Source organism: Uloborus diversus, chromosome 9, assembly GCF_026930045.1.
Source record: "Uloborus diversus isolate 005 chromosome 9, Udiv.v.3.1, whole genome shotgun sequence".
Lineage (NCBI taxonomy): Eukaryota > Metazoa > Arthropoda > Arachnida > Araneae > Uloboridae > Uloborus > Uloborus diversus.
In genome coordinates this window covers 96590078-96609827 of record NC_072739.1, presented here as the reverse complement: position 1 = coordinate 96609827, position 19750 = coordinate 96590078, and the positions used below count along the sequence as shown (strand labels likewise).

The window sequence follows — 19750 nt, the reverse complement described above, 5'->3', positions numbered from 1 at the left end:
AAAGTCACTGAAATTTATCCTAAGGGAAGTGTTAATGAAGGAAGAATTATTTTCCCTGATGAGTATTAACAAAATTTTTACTTTCTTTACTTAGTTTTTTGAGATAAAATTTGATGTGATGAATTCTTTTCGTATTCATTATCATACAAAAGCCGTCAAGAGGTAGCTGAAGATGATACATTCAGTAATTATGTGCCAACTTACAATTTAATGTTTCTACGTAAGAATGTTGTACATTAGAACAGCTTGTTACTTTTTATTGCAATCAGTATTAGTATTTGGTTTTATTTTTTTTTCTGCTTATAAATAAGAAGATTTACTAATCAGCTCAAATAAAAGAGAAAAAAAAAAGAAAGAGAAACACACACGTTGAAACTATTTAGCGATATTTTCATCTACTATTTTCAGACGGTACCCAAACGGTGTTTTAAATTTTTGAAATAGTTTCAGATGTCGGATGCTCATTATTATATTTTCTTATTGTTTTAGACCAGTGATGTCCAAGCTTTTTATGCCTATGTTTTTTTTAAAGTTATTATATTACGAATAACTCTCAAATGGAGTGGTTAAAAAAAAAAAAAAAAACAAGTTATCCTGCGTACGTAGGACAAATCAGCACTCAAGTTAACTTTTCCATGAGATTCTCAGTTCTGGATATACAAGCACTCGAAAATTAGAGCCCATGTATCTACTTAACCTACCCGGTTTCCCCTAAGGATGTTCAGTTTTAAAGAATATTTTGACGCATCAAACAATGATTCGAATTTTGAAACATGTTGTGAGATGTGCTAAATTGATTGGTTAGATTCATGGGCCAGTCACGTGAACAAATTAAGTAGGTGGACATGAAGATGCCAGCATCGTAAAGCAAAACCTTGTCAAAGCCTTCAAAGAACAAAAACTATTACAAACGAACATTCAAAAAATGAAACGAATTATTAACTCTATAAACAAAAACTCATACATAAATGCAAAACCGCATTTAAATAAAGCACCGAATAACGGAAATAATAAAAACGGTTCATAAAGTTTAAACAGTACATGTTGTGGATACATTTCCAGTTAATTCATTTGATATTTTTAATATCATGTTTTAAAGAAAAATGGTATTGAACTTGAACTAATGATGCTTCAATTTTTATTGTAACTCTGGAATCTTCAGAAACAGACGAACCAAGCTTATTGTTTTTAACAACATATGCTTGTTAGAAGAATCTTTTTAGAATCTCAGAAAAACATTCAATAATCTTCGATATGAATACTCAAAGTTAACTAACCTGTGCTTTCAATGGATGCGCGCTTCCTTGGAACTCGATCGTTCCAAAAGCATCCGTTGGACTACTTGCCGTGTGCTTTGTTGGACTCCAGTGTTCATCCGCTGACGCTTGCGACGATGTTTGACTGTGCACGCTATGCGCCCTATACAGGCCCTGTGTTGCACTAGCCGGGTGGTTGTTTAGCATGCCACCACAGCCACATCTGCAAAAAAAAGTTAAATATAAACGCCAAGCGAAATTGCATTGTTAAATTTACATTTATTCTCTACTTAAACAACTTTCTTGAATTGACATGTCTAGAAGCAAAGCGGTGTAAGTACAACAATAAAAATTAGATGATGGTTGGTTGGTTGGTTGGTTGCCGTGCTATGGTGATGGGAAATAAAACTAAAAGACACCATATAGAACCAAACGTCTTGTACTCTAAAACCGGTTTTAGTGCGGTAGATAGGGATCGCATGAAAAATCGCAGAAAAAACTCTAAACTTTCTTGTGGAAACTGGTTCGAAATCCCTTTCGTCACCTAATAGTACCTACCTCGAACTTGTTTTATAGGAATTAATAGCTTCGTGAGTAATTCCCAATTTGATTGTATTTTTTTTCGTACAAAAAAAAATCGCCCAAAAAGATCGCCCCAAAACAAGCTTGAGTGTACACTCCTTTAGCTATATCAAAGCAAATTTCAAATAAAGATCTTCTTGTAGACAGTCACTAATCTGTTGCAAAATGGCCAAAATGACCTGGACAGGAGAACAGATGTTCTTATGACAGTTCTGTATCAGCGCAACAGTTTCTGCAGGGTAAGTACTTTGTAGTTTCTTCTTTTTGAATATTCATCCCTCTCAGGTTTCTTGTTTTGAGTCTGCTAACAGCGTTCGCCAAGATCCTGCTTGTATTTAGCTCGCAAATTTGATCTTAAGTTTTACTGCCTTGTCCTTTAATCTAGACCTTGTCACTACATACAATAAAAATTTGGATATAATTAGTATAAATGGTGGAAGAAAATGCCATGAGGTAAAAAATGGCACTAGCAGTCCCGGAAGCGTTGCTATACAGCAAGATTTTGAAATACTTTTCCATAAAGGCTTACATAAAGTTTGAATTTTGCACGCGTTTCAATCAGAACTTTAAAAATTACACTTACGTCACTTGATTCTCACTGACTCAATTTGGGAATACAATGGAAACTTAGCAAGTTTATCTGTAATCAACACTTCGATGCTACGAGCGCTTACGATTTGGTGTTGTGAAATCGTTTCCTTTTAATAACAAGAATCTGCAGCATGTCTTTACTAATTTTCAATGAGGTCTGGGATTTGTGCAACCGTTAAAAGAGTGATAAAGAAACTATAGATATGCTTCGTAAATAGAACAGACATAAATAATGTTTACAGCGGCTTAATTCATATTAATTATATCCAAAACTAGTACCTATATCAAAGAAAAAAAAATGTCTGTAACTAAATGATATCATAGATTTAATAAATGGTAGAAGAATATTTAGCTAGATAAACTACATTTCTTTAACATCAATAATTATGTAAAAACAATTTCGCTCATTAACAAAACGTTAAAATTTTCATGTTCCACAATGACATCAACTTTTTATTGTAAAAGAATATATCATGAGGTATCTTTTTTGCTCACTGCATCCACAGCATTTAGCACTGCGAAAATCTTTGTAGACATTGCAGTATAATGTTTATCTCTTTGTTCTAAGCTTAAATTGTAATATAATCCACCTCATGATTGTTGGCATTCGTTTTAACTTAAGACCGATTGGAAAGAGAAGAAACGAGGGCTACTAAAATCAAATATTCTCAAAACAGGTTTTGCTTGTGAAGTATCGCACGTGAAGAAAACGTTTGCTAGCAGGGGGCAAATTAAATAATCGATTTTTGTATTTTACCAAGCCCTAGCAATTAGGAGACGGATTATAACAGCATTTAAATTGCAAATAGCATTGATAATTGTAGATAGGTGTTTCGGGTTGATAAATAACTTCTTTTTAATGCAAACCATAACCTAATGTATGAAAAGTCACTGGATAAAGCGCATTTTTCAAACCAATCAAACACTAATTCGATCTAAAAATAAATATTTTAATTTCTTTTTATATTTTTTAAAGCAATTAAAAAACAATACCTGCAAAAAATTTAAGGATCTTCAAATAATTCTTCAAACATCGATATCAAGTTTTGAAGCAGAAAAGAAAAAAAAAGTTGCAGAGTAAAAAAGAAGCACATAGAAACTTTTTTACACCAAGTTTCAATTAATTAAAATGCTCGCTTGTTTTTAAAGCGCGATATAAATTTGGATTGTGTTAAAATATGAAAATTATATGCACTTATGGAAAATAACAAGCACTTTCAAACCATAAGTAGAGCAAGATAACCAAAATATTGATTTTCGATAATTTATTAGAAAAAAGTAAAAGAAATTTTTTTTGCCATACTGTCCCAAAAAACACAATAGATTCAGAAAATCAAATGAATAAGTAAAAAGTAAGTCAAACGCAAATTGATAAAAGCGAATGCACTCCCTGTGATCAAAACGACAATGTCTGACAACATGACTTTTCCCGCTCAGAAGAAAAAGAATTTCATTCTAGACAAAAAGTCTTACCTGACAGTCAAAAATTGCTTAAGAATTCTCGAATTGTATAGAAGAGAAATCTCTTACGATTAAATCTTGAGTTTTAGACTCGGATCTCCGAGTAAGAAAGAATGAGACCTCTTAAGATTACAGATCAGCTATACAGGAAAACGACGTTGGTGTTTTAAATACTCTTCTAATTTATATTTCAGTGAGCTTTATAGCTTTTTTATGGAACGAAAGTGGAAAGTGTCCAGAAAATTTATATATATATATATATATGTATATATATATATATATATATATATATATATATATATATATATATATATATATATATATATATATATATATATATATATATATACACACAGCGTGTTACAGTTTAATCTGCATAATCTCTATTTTTGCAACCGTTAGTCCCAGATGCACAATTCCAATTACAAAAATTATCAAAATAAGATGCATAGTTAAGATATGAAAAGTTTAAAGCGAAAAAAAAAGTAAAAAAGTACAAAATCTAATTTTTATTATGGATCCCCAAACCTCTACATTGCATCTAGGGACATCCCAATCATGAAAAACAACCCAAACACAAAAATATGACATTAGTACGACCAATATTTACCGATAAATGGAACGAAAGGTTTTGTGACTTATTCCGTTTTACACTCGCATTCCACGTCTTTTTTTTTGGGGGGGGGGGGGATATAGCAACTAAGAAGAGTTTAAACATAGATGGGTTCATAGAGTGCTTTTTAAAATTGTACAAGCATTTTTAGTGTGTTTTTTACGTACCATAGCATAGCAGTTGCAATTATTTTTCAGTCTTCTTTGGACAGGGCGATATGTTTCAATCTTATTTTCTGCGCGCTCCAATATCTTTAAATTTTGATCACAAATGTTTCGCATATTTAGAGTTGGTATTAATTTTCAACTTATATTATTTCCCGAAATGCAACTTGGAGGACTTAGGGATAATTTAAAAAGCTCGATTTCTTTTCTTTTTTTGCATTACACTTTCAATATTTTAACTCTGCATCTTACTTTGAGCATTTTTTGGAGTTGGAAGTATGTATCTAGGACTAATGACTGTGAAAGTAGAGGTCTTGCAAGTTAATATGAGTGTTAGATTTTGTCATAAGTGTAAAATTTCTAATTGGGCTGCCTTAAATAATAACGGAATTGTTTTAAATTTAAAATATTTAAGCAACGTTCTTTCAACTCAATAGCATCAAATGTAGCATTTTAAAGAACCGAATTCAGAATCATGTAGTTTTACAGAAACCCTACGTTTTACTAAATGAAAATTATCGACAATTTTCACGAAAACAATTTTTTTCTTACTTTCGATTGAGGAATTTTATATAAAAACTGGCCCAGTATGTGAATTTTCAAAAGTTTTTCTCTCACAATTTAATGCCATCCTATCCATTTACAAATCGATTTGGAAGGCCTCTCAATCTTGTCAAAAATTGTTGCTTATAACCGGTTTTACTTAAAAACCAGCTCCATTCATATTTTTACTGAACGGTTGCTATAAAGAAAACGCCAGCAACACTAGTGTTGATTAATTGTTTAATCAACAAATTATTGCAATTCAAAGCATTAATGGAACCAAGTTGGGAATTTTGAACTTTCGAAATTTTTAGGTTGTTCAATCTTTGTTTATAACAGCTGTTTAGTCTACCAGTTGATTAGTCGCTATAACCTCCGTTTTTTTTCTTTGTCTTAAATGTTGCGTTTTGTTTAAGTGTTATAAATTTTTACACATTTTTGCTGTTTTTCTCATTCCGGTCACTTTTTAATTTTTTTTGTTAGCCATGGATATTTCTCCACGGAAGAGGTAGGCCATTGTGATATTGAGTGGAAAACCTGACTGCACAACAAAAGAAAAAATGATTCGTGCTTTGCTAAAAACGTGGTTTAGAGATCAAGAGAAACCAAAGAAAAGTGCAAAATATTAGTTGAATCTATTAACAGTAAAGTGAAAAGGGTTGCTGGACAAAAACAGGGTGGAGGGAGGGGGAATTCTTAGTTGTGATTTTGATTTTATAAGTTAAATGATTTAAATAAAGGTGATTTTGTATAAAAAAAAATTGGCTTGATTTCCATTCATTCTTTTCCCCTGAGAGAGTGTATAATCATCATTTTATTTTTAATTTTATATGTAATTTAATGATGTTCTGTTTTCTTTTTGTGGGAAAGAAATTTTCATTTTGCTCAAAGTATAATAAACGTTTTAGTTGAACTTTATTTCAAAGAAAGCGGGGAGGAGACGGGGGGTATTTAAATTTTGATCCCTGATTTTTCTACGATAGCAGTTTGTTCAGATTCTAAAACTGATTTTTTTTTTTGAAAGAATAAGGAAAAATATTTCAAATAGTTCTAATAAAATTCAAAAAGTAATTTTAAAAAATTTGTGCAAAATTTCTTAAAACTCCACATTCAAACATTGTTTATATTGTAATTATATAAGTTGTACTTTACAGGCTGTTGCAAAGATAAAATGTTATGTGGTTTAAAAAATGTTTTACATTCTTGTTCCGACATAATCGAAAGTTACTTTGGCGATCATTCTCTATTGATTATTTTTAAAACTAGAAAATCATCCTCCAAGGTAAGATGGGTGAAACTTTCTTCTATATTAGAACGAAGCAATTGCCTGTTTGGTGATATTTTGATAGTTGCAATTTTAACCTTAACGCCGGTGGTTTTAACCCTAAACTCCAGTACCTAGCGTTCATTATTGACCACTTTTTCGTTTCTTCATTCCCCTGAAAAGACAGTCTTACCAGTAACGCAGTTTAGTTACCGGATCCATTTCAGCGTTGTCAAAATGAAGCCTTTCCCTGCATTAAAGTAAGACAAAACAACGTTAGACGAAGCACAAATTTGTGCTTCGTCTAACGTTGTTTTGTCTTACTTTACTGTTATGCACAAAGGTATTTATTTATCTTACCTTTCCCTGCATGTTAAACATTACAAAAATATATTATCAAGTTATCATGTTGATGACTTAAGAAGCGTTACTCGATCATTAGCTATTATATATATGAGAAACCTATGAGTGACTTTCATGTCACCTTGTGTTTCTGCAGAACACAATTTTGCTTGTAGAAGCGATGCGCAGGAGTACGCTGAGTATACTTCAACAAAACATTACATTTCGTGTTTTTTAACACGATAATACAGTTTTTTTAATGATTTTTATGTTTTTTCTTCATTTTTATACAACCACACAGCTAAGCTTTTAAATACTTATAAAAAATAGCATTAATACTGCCTCATAAAAACGCACCAAGATTGGCAGGTTATTATTGCGTAATAATTGTTTTTATTTCTTTTTTCCCCCCTTCATTTAGTTTTTTTTTTTTTTTTTTGTACCTTTTTTAGATCTGCAATTCTTTTGTTAGGAGACATTTTAATTGTTATCCAAGTATGTTAATTGGCTTTCCCATAGGTTGCCACTATGGGAAAAATATTCTTGAAAATATCCCTTAAAACAAAATGTTCCTAGTTGGAGCTGATTAGTTTATTGGAATTTAACGCCTATCATTTACGGAAAGGAATTTGTTATAGTTTTAATTTTAATAAAGGGAGTTGTTTTACGTACAAAAAAGATGCTTTGTTTTTAGAAATTAATCTGAGATGTTGAAAAATTATAAACGAAATAATTTTTCAATCTGATTAAATTTAGGTAAGGTAACGTCTGACGTTAAAAAAACGAAACTGGTATAGAGGGAAACATGATCGCTTAGCTTTGTACATAATTTTTATTATTTTTTGGATTGTTATTCCCCTAAATTGTCACTTTTATTTTCAAAAAGTAATGTAAAAAAAGAGCGTTTAGCCAAATTTCAATGTTTAACTTTAACAATGAATTCTAAAGAAAAAGATGAAAATTGAAAGTTTGAACAATCTTTAGCCCTAACTACATTTTCTTCTCTAAAACTTCTCCTCGGAACTACAGTACTATAATTGAAAACTCGAGGGCCATTTAGGTAATGTGAAAGCGTCCAATAAAACTCATTTAAAAATCACAGTATATTGATCTGTTTCAAGTAAAAAAATAACAACTATTCCAAAAATAATTCAGTATTCCTTACTCTTATTTTCATTTAATTTTCTTCCTCCTTATTTTGCAGATGGAGAACTTTGTATTTCAAATTATTTCTTATTGTGTTGCAAAAATTGTTTTTTCTGGGCACTAAGTCCTAAGTTTTAATCATGTGGATGAGCTAACTTCTGGGAACAACATGAGAAATTATTAGTTTCATAGATAGAATAGAGTTTATAGAACAGAAATTAATGTGAATATAATATGCAAGAAGATATTGATAGGGTTCGACACTTCACATTTTAAAATGACTTCAGCCATAGGCATTAGAGTACGGTCCACATATTTCCCACGATCGGAGACTTTTAAGTCTCCGATAAAAACATTGGCGATATTAGGTGCTAAAAAGTATAAAGTTAGAACAGTCCGCTGTTTAGCGTTGTTGCTGTGCATTAGTATATATATATATATATATTAGGGTGGTCCTTATTTATATGGGAAAAAAAATTTCGGAATTCAACAAGTGACGCCCCCTAGTTTTGCGACACAATAATAAAAAGTAACGTGTGCAAAATTTGAACTCGATCGGTCAATAATAACACCTGCCCCTAGGCCGTTGAACTTTAACACTATTGATAATTTTTCCACAAATCTTCCGAGTTTTTACTTCAGACCCAGTACGTCGTTTCTCTTAGGTTTTCAAAATATTTTTATAGTGAGGTAGCACTAAAATTAACCTTTTAAATTACTTTATATCATCTAAAAATTTTACTTTGAATAAGAATGAAATAATGCTTTAGAAATTTTCCTTAATCGTACGCTTTTCTCAATGTATCTTGATAGTGTGTACTTTTTACCGATCGTCTTGGACAGTCTGTAAAATAAATTGCTTTGTGACTCATATTTCGTAAATTAGTTGTGAATTTCTTCGACTAATTGTGCTCCTCTTTCAGTTGTATCATTCACAATTTTCAGTATTTTAACAATCTTCCCTTTAAATAGCTTAAACATTTTGCCGTGAATCAGGATCAAATAGGAAAAAATCTTTTAGTATTTGCAACTTATCAAACAATTTTATTGACTCGTAATTGAGTCTATAAAGAGGAAGATCTTTACTAAGAAAGTATTCTATATCACCTATACTGTTATCTGAAATTTGTTAAACAGTCATCAGACACGTCTTCCTTATCACAAGCATTTTTTGGACTAGTCTTTTCCAATCTTCAAAGTTAATTCCTTCATTCAATACGGACAAAGCTACTAGTTTATCCCCTAAATACCATAAGTGATTAATGAATTTTACAGTCACTGCTTCTGCTGCATGTTTGTCATCATTTTGTACGCTGCTAGTTTTTCAGATAGATTATTCAAAGGAGCCTCGATTGGGTTGCTGCGAAAAACCATATCTTCATACAGCATTTAATTGTAAAACAGCTTTGTAAAACAGCATTGAAGGGCTTTCTTTTCATGTAAGGTCAATTTAAATTGTTTCCTAAATATAAAAATTTTCAAACAAAAATTCCTTTTGCCACCCATGTGGCTCAGGGATAAGCTCCAGGTTGCCGAAAACATCTCCCTGTAGGAGGGAATTCATCAGGAAATATTATTATAAGTTATGAGAATTCTCTGTAATATTTCTCAATTCCGCTTTTTACGAACAATAATATGTCATCCACTTCGTCTTTTAGACACTACAGTTAGAACAGTTAACAATAAAGAACTATCCTCTAAGATATCATATACAACTGAAGAAATATCTAAGGAATTCCGAGTAGCTGTTCAATCTTAGGACCTGAAGCTATCACGGTAATCCTGTCGGCGTTCTTTTTCCAGTTACATCTGGATGTAGCTTTATATCCCAGTGAATAACTACAAAATCTAAATTTAAATTCATGAAATTTAATTTTACCTCTCGAGGATTTTCTTTTGCTCTCTTAAGGAATGTACGATTGATCACTAGGTCATTTGGATTTAAATTTACTGCATCTACATAGGCAGTAAATAAATGAACAACATCTTGATTCCTAATGGCATTTGTCTAACAGTGATGATAGGCGAGCAGATATCAATAGTTGTCAAGCTTTTTTGCATTGAGGTAAACCAGCTGTAGAAAACAAAAGTTCAACAGTTTAGGATAGATATCCATTTCGGTTTCTAAATCTTGTGAATCGCAATAATTTGATGATAACAAAGGACTATGTACTGAAGTAGATGAAAATTGATTTAAAGTATAGATTTCTACATTGTTCTGATCTGGATATTTTTTTTTAAATTTATATTTTAGTTATGGAAAATAAAGTAAATTTTTATGTTAGGAGTAATCGAGGATTTTTCGAAATTTATATCTGAAAAATTAAAACTGTATAAGCATTTAGGTATGTTTATAACTTTAAGAGCAGCAAATTAAAATATAATTGCAATTACTTACATATTACTTATATATTTGTAGCATTGAAACCGTGCGAATCTATTTGCCACACCTATTACATACACAGGGAATTGTGTAAATCAACACCCCTAAAGCCTGGAGAAGGCAATTTGTTGCTGTCAAAGATCATTCATTAATGGTCTAGGCCATTCATTAATGGCCTATAGAATCCCTTGTGTCCATCTTGGTGGGAAGAAACGTTCCCCTGCTGCTTGGTTGGAACAAGCGCAGAAGAGCAGTACGCTTGACCCAAGGCTATTGGTGTACATGTACCCTCTGTAACATGTTAAATTTTACAGAATGAAGGTGAGAGAATGGTCGGTCTGGAAGTAGCAGCACCTATTGAGGTTCAAAATTACTTTAAATATAAAACGTTAAAATTATTTTTAAATAAAAATGAGAAAAATCCGCAATTTTTTCTTCAAAACTCAAAAAAGGGGGCCCTAGGGGCACGTGTTAATATTCATGGATTGTCTTAAAATTTTGCAGGGATCATTTGTTTGTATAATGGAACAAACTGAGGGGGCGTCGCGTAAAATATCTGCAACTTCAAAAATAAGGACCACATAAGGACCTAATATATATATATATATATATATATATATATATATATATATATATATATATATATATATATATATATATATATATATATATATATATATATATATATATATATATATTGTTTCTAACGGCAAGATTTTAAGACAACTATAGATACAAAAGAACAACTAGATTAAGAATATAAACAAGTAGACAAAAATACAAAAAAGTGAAAAAGGAACTGTAGCAAAAGCCTATGAATCTAAAAGGCCCTTGGGCCAATATCAGTGAACAAGAGAATACAATATGCGAACAAAAAAAATACATAAAATAAAATAAATAAATAAAAATTTTCCCATACAAATTTTTTGTTAAAGCCGATTTGAAAGCATTGCATGCGGTTTTGAAATGTCTTCTTAAAACTCTTCAAACGGAAGGCTTATTTTTCCTTCTTAAGAATAACAATTTATTCGAATCCAAGTACTCGCGTTTCTAATGGTCAGATGGTGAAAAATATAAGCATTCTCTTCTATTCTCATCAAAAATTCACTGCGGTGAAAACAAATAAATACCAGCCAAGAAACACCTTCTTCATATTTTTCACGTCTCGTGTTTTTATCCTATTTTTCAATAACGTGCTATCACAATTTCCTGAAAAGTGTAATAAAGTTGGCAACAGCAGAGCTACTGACCTTCCTGTTTCCCTGGTGGGGATGTAACGAATGCATTCCCGCTTTTGGAATTGTTGCTCCACCCATAGCTTGCTCATCTAAAAGAAGAAAATATTGTCTTTAGGAAACAAAATATGATAAGATGTATGTTAAAAAAAGGAAATTGTTTTGTTTGGTATGAACGATGCCTTTTCAAAGCAACTGAATGTATGTTTCAGCAAAAGTTTTATTTTCGGTAAAACTAAAGATGGTTATGTATTTTTTCAGCTTTATTTTCTTGACAAGAATAAAACCATAAAATAAATATTAGAAATTTCAAAAATTTGGAGGTATATGAAAGGGCAATGCACAACTTGAAAATTGTCTTATATAGGGGGGGGGGGGCGAGGTGCAGAGGGACACAGCGCACAGTGGAGCAAATGGAATTTTTTCCTATAACTCGAATACTGTTCTTTTTAAAATGCCATATTTTAGCTAAAATGTATAGCAATGCCGAGGAGACTAGCCAATGTAAACATTTCATCTTGTAGAGAAGCTGCAGTCTCTTATATTTTGTTATCATTGCTCTCTTATTTATGCAAGTTTAACTTTTTTGAATTTTGGAGTAAAAACTATTGTTCAATTATCAATATTAATGCACTAATTTGAAGCTGACACTTTTTTAATTTCATCCATAGAATGTTCTTAGTTTTATTAGTTTTGTGCATCTTTTGACTGTTGATTTAAAAATTAAGTTTTGAGGTACATTGGGGCATGTTGATGTGGGTGCAGTGGGACAGGGTCCAAATGTACCGCCAAAATTATCCTTTTAAAGTAAATATTTTATAATAATTCAAAACGTTTTAGAATATCGAGCACTTTAAATTAAACTATCAATGGACATTGATTTCAATGCGGGTTTTTTGAAACTGTATTTCCAATGGCATTTACGCGTCATTCTCCAGAAAGCGTTACTTTTGAACGCAAATATTTTTCAATTTCGAAACCTTTTCTTTTCTTTTTTTTCTATTCATACATAAAAGTGTTACCTACTAGAAGTAACCATAAACAATGGCCCAGCTAAGTTCCAGTTATTTTACTTATGTAAAAAAAGCCTGATTCACGGAAATAACAAAAAGAGAAAAAAATTTTAATATTTAAAAATCGAGGTCAATTTAATATCAAAGTGTTAATTTTGTTGATTATTCAAACTATCAGCTATTTTAATGATTAGTGGGAGTATAATATTAAGCTCTCTTGATTAAAGTACGGTTTATTTGCTGTTTCAAATGTGTGTTAAACATTAATATTTAATAAATTTGAGAATATACTGGCAATTTATAATTTTGGTAGAATGCTTAAGATTGATGTATTTCCCCTCCAACATTTATTTTCACCTCAAAAATGATGACATTGATAAGGTCTGTCACGTAGGTGAGGAATTTTCCAATTATATAGGCCTATAGATACATTTTTCAGGGAATTTTATTTTCTTCGTTGCTGTAATCTGCACATGTCAAGCATATGAAAACATGTTCACTTCATTTTTACATTAATTTACATCCCTGAAATTTAAGTTCACGGAAGTGAAAAGTCAGAATAACCACATTAAGTTTTTAAAGCAAAATCTATCTTCTTGGTTTTCGACAAAAATCTCACAACTTCAAAAATGGCTGAAAATAAACAAGAGCGGTCCCTTGTACCATGGAAAATAAAATTTGATGTCATTACTGCCACGTGTTAAAGAGGACCGGCATTTTCTGTTTACGTAAAGGAGGTGAGAATTTATTGTGTAACATGACTCCTTATCATCCTAAAACGAACTAAAACACAATATTAAAAAAATAAATATACTTAAACAATTAGCATTTGAGACACTTGTGAAAGGAATAATAAATAAATAAATATATACATTTAATTAAACAAGTCATTAAGCAACATAAACAGCCACACAAGGTGTGTGACATGCCACGGAGGTGAGAATTCGCATGTTTTGAACCAAAAATGTATTAAAATAAATATTATTATTAAAAAATTGTTGGCAGGATTAAATAGATATATTTTTGATAAAAGTAAAAATAATTGTTAAATGAATTGTTCCTTAACATTTTTACTGTAAAAGGCGTGTGACAGAAAAGTTAAAGTCACTTTTGAAGAATGATCCTTACAATTTACATACATCAGATGAGTGCATTTATTTACCCCTTTATCCTATATTACTAATAAATATGTTTTAGGAATTGTATTCTCAATAAATTATTCTGCGTTTTCGTGATTCCAAATATGTAATGGCACTGCGAAATTAGCGAAAACGCAAGAATTTTGGTGGTTCAAAAACTACAAAGGAAAATGACAAAATTTCTTGAAAACTTCCGACGCTTTTATAAGTTAAAATGAATTTTCGATTATCTTTTACACATTTCCATTTCCTCATCCTTTAATAACTAATTCAAATTTACTTAATTTTTTTCAATGAATCTAAACTTTTTTTTACATATTATTGTTTAATTTTCATATGTGCTTTATTGGTGTAACTATTTTGAAGTCCAGTCGTCCAAAAACTGCTTTCATATCTTTTGTGTAATATACATGGTGGGAAATCATGAATAACCTCATAGGATTAATTTGCTGTACAAATTAACCAACACCAGTTCTTATTGGTGTCCATTTAAATAGCCGTTTTTGTTTTATACCAGGCATTTTTTCTTGAGCTTTAGCAGCAAAGTTCAAAAAGAAACTTGTCACTTTCTTAGGACTATTCGAGTCAAAATATAATCTGCAATAGCTCGTATCAGAATCAACCGGCATCCTAACTTTTACAAGATTTCTTAAATAACTTCTTGAGATATAGCAGTCATTCATACCGAAAATTTTCAATTATGTTTTCCTTATCTGGCGATTAACACTAAAATATTACCCGCACCAGTTTTCATCAGGAGTCCAACGTGAAATACATTTTTAATCTGGTTACGTTCTTTGCCTTATTGGTGAATTTGGGTGCTCATAAAATGCGTCACACTAACACAAACAAAAACATAAAACACACATACACACAAACAGAAAATTTCTAGAAATGGTTAAACTATTTTCAACTCAAAACATGAAATTTAAAAACCTTCTTTATAACCGTTGGTTAGATGAAAGAAAAAAATACGAATACATTTCGCCCCATTCCCGTAAAAATTCTTTTCACAGCTATAAACCATTCAGAAGTAAACAGGTAGAATCTAGGACAAATAGGGGAATGAGGGGGAAAATGAAATAAGTAATATGACTACGCTTTGTCAAAATGAATTAATAGGAAATTTGTTTTGAAAATTAGAGTACATAAAGAAAGAACATTGCATTTTATAATAAAACTTACATCGAAACATTATTTTTAATTTTTGGCAGTAAATTTGTGCCTTAAAAAAAAGTGGAAATGTTTCACTTTTTCTTTGTGGGGCAAATTGAAAAATCAAATATTTTTCTATTTGAATATTTTTTTTCGAACATAAAAAAATATTTTTGATCAAATGAATGAGTAAATAAAAGGTGGAATGAATAAATGAAAATATAATGAAACAATAAACGAATAATTAAATAAATAAATAAATAAATATGTATAGAAAAATAAATGAAAGTAGGTAAAAGATTGAATAAACAAGAAAATAAGCGAATGAATGAATAAATATAAGGTGATTTACTCTATGAAGGAATGTAAATGAATTAATCAATTAATGAATACGTAAGTAATTTAGTAAATGACCGATTTAATAAACGAAATGAACTATTTCAATTTGGCCCAACTCTCAACTAGTTGTAAAAAATATTTAAAATATACAAATAAGCTTAATATTAACTAAATAAATGCTGCACCGAATATTAGAAGGTCTCCATTAATGTTTAGAACATTAATGACAAGAACTTTATCATTTTCCAATAACAAAAAAAAAATATTTTTGACTTGCAACAAAATATTACAATACGAGTATTAATTTCTGAAAATTACCTGGATTATCATGTTTTAATTTTCGGCGGTATTTTTTAAACTTACTAGAGTAGAATTCATATGGTACTACATATTTAAAATGTTTGCAGATAGGGGACACTAAAAGCAGAGTAAATATTTGAGCATTTCACTTTGCCCCACAGTTCCTTACTTCTCATGATTATCAAGAAACGTAATTCGAGTCTTTTAATCGTCGTCTTTTTTTTCGGACGTAATTGCTCATGCTGCGAAATCTCTAAGTGACATTAGGATGAAAAATTACCTGTCGAAAAGAACATCTTATCAAGAAAAGAAAAAGAAAAATCAGATTAGTTTTTGTCTGAATAATTTTATATCCATAATTGAAGCTGACATTACTAAAAATAACTTTTTTATGCAGATGGCAGTCAGAACGTAAGAGGTTTTTCTTGTGAAAACGGTTTTTTTTTCCTTTTAAGGCTACACAATACACGAAAAATGACAATAAGCATTTTCTGAAAACGATTTTCGGTGCCCATATGGTAAGGAATATTATTTCTAAATTATGTATCTGTAATCCAACTAATTTTAGAGACATTTGAAGTTCTGCAGCACAGGTAGTGTTGAAATGAATAAATAACTTAGTGCAGGAAACTATACGAAAATATGACAACGTTAAATCACACAAATAGGCAGACTGCTGCACACAGGTGATTCGGGGTTTAGGGCAACTCCTTTTGCAATGCAAAAAGTGAGCTTTTAGATGTAAAGACATTATGACTTTTTTGTATGGAAAAAATAATTATTAAGTAGAAATAAAAACCCCGAGTGCGTAAAAACAAGAAAAACTAAAAAGAAACGAGCTGAAGTCTGCATCACATGACTTCCTTTTACTCCAATTTAATGTAATTTCCCCATTACTGGCAATTTTAATGTGATTCAGTAGTTTACTCTCTAAATATCACCAACACCGGCCAAATTGAAACAGATTTTAAAAAAAAATCGCCAAATTTGTCGCTAAGTTGGCAACAAACCTTGTCGACATATCACCAAGGGTCCACCAAATTATAACCCCACTTAAGTTTACATCGAAATTAACAATGATTTTCCCCCAAAAAGGGGCAAAAGACCCCTTTAGAAACATCCGGATGCAACCAAAAGAGAAGGTGCACAACTAGACCCCGCCAGGAGTCTACGTACCAATTTTTAACTTTCTAGAACTTACCGTTCTTGAGTTATGCGACATACATGCGCACATACATACATACATACATACGTACATACAGACGTCAGACAAAATTCGTTGTAATCAACTCGGGAACGTCAATACGAATATTTCGCGTGTCTATACGTTCTTAGGCACTTATCCACGTGTGATCGAGTCGAAAAAAAAAAAACTCAATATTCATTCCGGGGTGAGTAAAATGGAAATTAAGGTCGATTTTTGAGTGAAAATATTTTCGCGAATACAATACTTCATTTTTTGTAAAAGGAAGTAAAAATATAATCCCAGTAGTTTAGAATGTTATAAAGTACTACTGAATAACTACACCATTGAAATAGTTTTACAATCGATACACACATAACACAAATCATAAACTCAAAAGCGGAATAGAAGGATCAACAGTGGGGTCCCATTCCATTTTGACCAATCAATTAACCCCGTAAAATTTGAATGGGTCCCGACTGTTGATCCTTCAATCTTCCTTTCAATTTACGATTTGTCTTATGTGTGTATAGGTAATAAAACTATTTTAATGGTGCAGTTATTCAGCAGTATTGTATAATATTCTAAAATAAAGGGCTTTTATTTTTTTCTTTTTATTTTTTTAGGTTTTTTACTCAATCAGGTTTTTTGTTTCTATTTAATAATTATTTTTTATCTTACACTTTTTAGTTAATTTTCCTTGACTTAGTCATTATGATTAAATGACGGTAAATTTCGCAATCTTGTCATTTTATTGCGAGAGTTCATATTGTGAGGATTATTAAGTAACTTGCGTTGGTCTAAACTACTGATTAAGAATCTCTCTAAGGACCTAACTTGGCTTAAAGCTACTTACGCTTGACCTTTATTAAAAATGCGCGAACTTAAGTCAACTACAGCTACATAAACAGCTTGTATAACTCATGATGACGGAAGCTCGGAAACGTCCCCCCGTCAGTCAAATCTTTCTCTCAAAACTAAAAAAGCTTGTCAAGAAAGTACACGTTACGAAACTCAGTCCCCTGAATCATGACAAAAACAAATACAACTTGTTAGAGATAAAAATCGAATTAGTAAACTTAGTAAACAAGAAATTCAGGCAATGAAAAAGGTACCTGCATTTTTCGCATGCTGTGTCGCACGCAAGTAGCCTGAGGCGTGATCCCAAGCTGACAATATGGTGACTAATCGTTGATATAGTAAATTTTGATTACTGTCATGTGTTTATGGACGCTCCCAATGATAAAACAAATTGATTGACGTAAGAATCATCAAAATTGACCAAGGCGTTTAACCTCTACAGCGTCACATAGGTACAAACATACATACATACCTAGACTATTAAACACCTTACCCTCCTTTGCGTTGCGCATGTGCAGTCGGGTAAAAATGGGTTCTTCGAAAACTCGAAAGACGTGTTTGCAGTTTTCTACAAATTTGTGAGGTTTGACGTTTTTTTATTTTCTTTCATTTTTAGTGTTAGTTTCATACCACCACAATCTTTAAATACGTTATTCTCACACTTCTGCTTTAAATCCAAGCCTTGTAAAATGTTTAAAGCTTTTTTTAGCCTTAAATTTTTTGTAGATGTTTCCATGTATATGTAAGCTAAAATAGGTATGGATTTAGGCTTGACATGTTTAGTTCTTTTTCAATAAAATTCAAAGTAAATATTTACAGAATTTTCTTTTTTTTTCTTAGTTTGGATATAAAATTGCGCATATAATGTTTTTTAAAACTCAACAAAGAGTCAAATCTTTAAATCCATTCAGAGTTTTGTAATCAACAACTGAATAAATATCTACTACTGTAAATTTTGAAAATAAAATATCAAGAATTTAGTATTTTATAAAAATTTTAAAACTTCAAAATTTGATATTTTTTTTGGAATTTTTAAGAGAACTTTTGGCAAACTGGCTTTTTTATATAATCAATTTTAAGGCCATTGTTATTTCAAAAAAATGTTTAAAAAAATACGTGTAATGTGGAGTTCTAAATATAAAAAAGCAGAAAAGATTCAAAAATCCTTAAATGTATAAATCCTTCTACAATTCACTTAGTTTTAGATACCTCGAAGAATATTACAAAATATGGACTCCAAAAGTCCAACTCCAAAAATTTCTTTGGATCTTTATTTGTTTATTACTGAAACACTTTATTCTTTTTGAAATGACATTAAAATTTAGTACGTAAGAAATAAAAATAGAACGTAATGTATTAATGTAACTAAGATATTTGAAATGTATCAAAATAGGTAAGATGTCAACAGATTTCGCAACCATTGCCTAAAATCTGTTTTCAAATTGTGCAAAAGATCTATTTAAAATTTACATTTAAAACACTATAAATATTTTACGCGATATTTCTAATACGTACTAAACTTAAATACTCATACTTCAACATTTATTTTTCACACAAAACAGTTTAATTGAATTCAATTATTAAAATTTATTAAACAGCTAAATAGTTATGCTTAGAGCAAACTATATTTGAAAATGTATATTACAAATTGAAAATCTATCACCATTTGGCATCTTAATAACGCTTTATGCACACAAGTAAAATATTAGTTTAATTTCATATGTGACGTATCAAATATTATTTCTGAACCAGCCTCAGTTCAGAAAGTACCGTTAATTGATTAAAAGTACTTGAAAAAAGTAAATAAAAATTCTGAAAATAGAGAAACTCACTTCTTCGGCCCATACTTCATCCCTCAAATCGAATTTCCGATACTTTTCATCCAATTGCATATTGTAAAAGAAGAAAATAATCCTTTACGCTAAATTGAAGTTCAGTTAAGTCAATACTAATTCAGTGCATTCAATCTACCGCAAGTTGCTTCAACTTCATTACTGAGCTTTCACCGAAGGGTAAACGAGATTACGTGCATTTAGAAGTCTTCATTACTTGAGTCATTTTTGTTCAGAAAATTCACCGCAGTGATACAACAGGTAATTAAAACCTATACATTTAAATGATTTTACTTTGGAATTTTACTTCAAGAAAGCCATTTTGTTTGTTAGCATGGTGAAAGTCGG

At 30.8% G+C, this 19750-nt stretch overlaps 1 protein-coding gene across 1 annotated transcript in view; it reads right to left on the bottom strand.

Annotated features, from left to right (window-relative positions):
• Window positions 1–19750, bottom strand: part of LOC129229933 (transient receptor potential cation channel trpm-like) — a 766163-nt gene that overhangs the window by 410440 nt on the left and 335973 nt on the right. Inside the window, exons 2-3 of the mRNA XM_054864315.1 lie at window positions 11596–11672; window positions 1278–1479 (exon numbers count right to left, since the gene is read on the bottom strand). Coding sequence (XP_054720290.1) covers window positions 1278–1479; window positions 11596–11672 — 279 coding nt within the window. The remainder of the gene's footprint in view (window positions 1–1277; window positions 1480–11595; window positions 11673–19750) is intronic.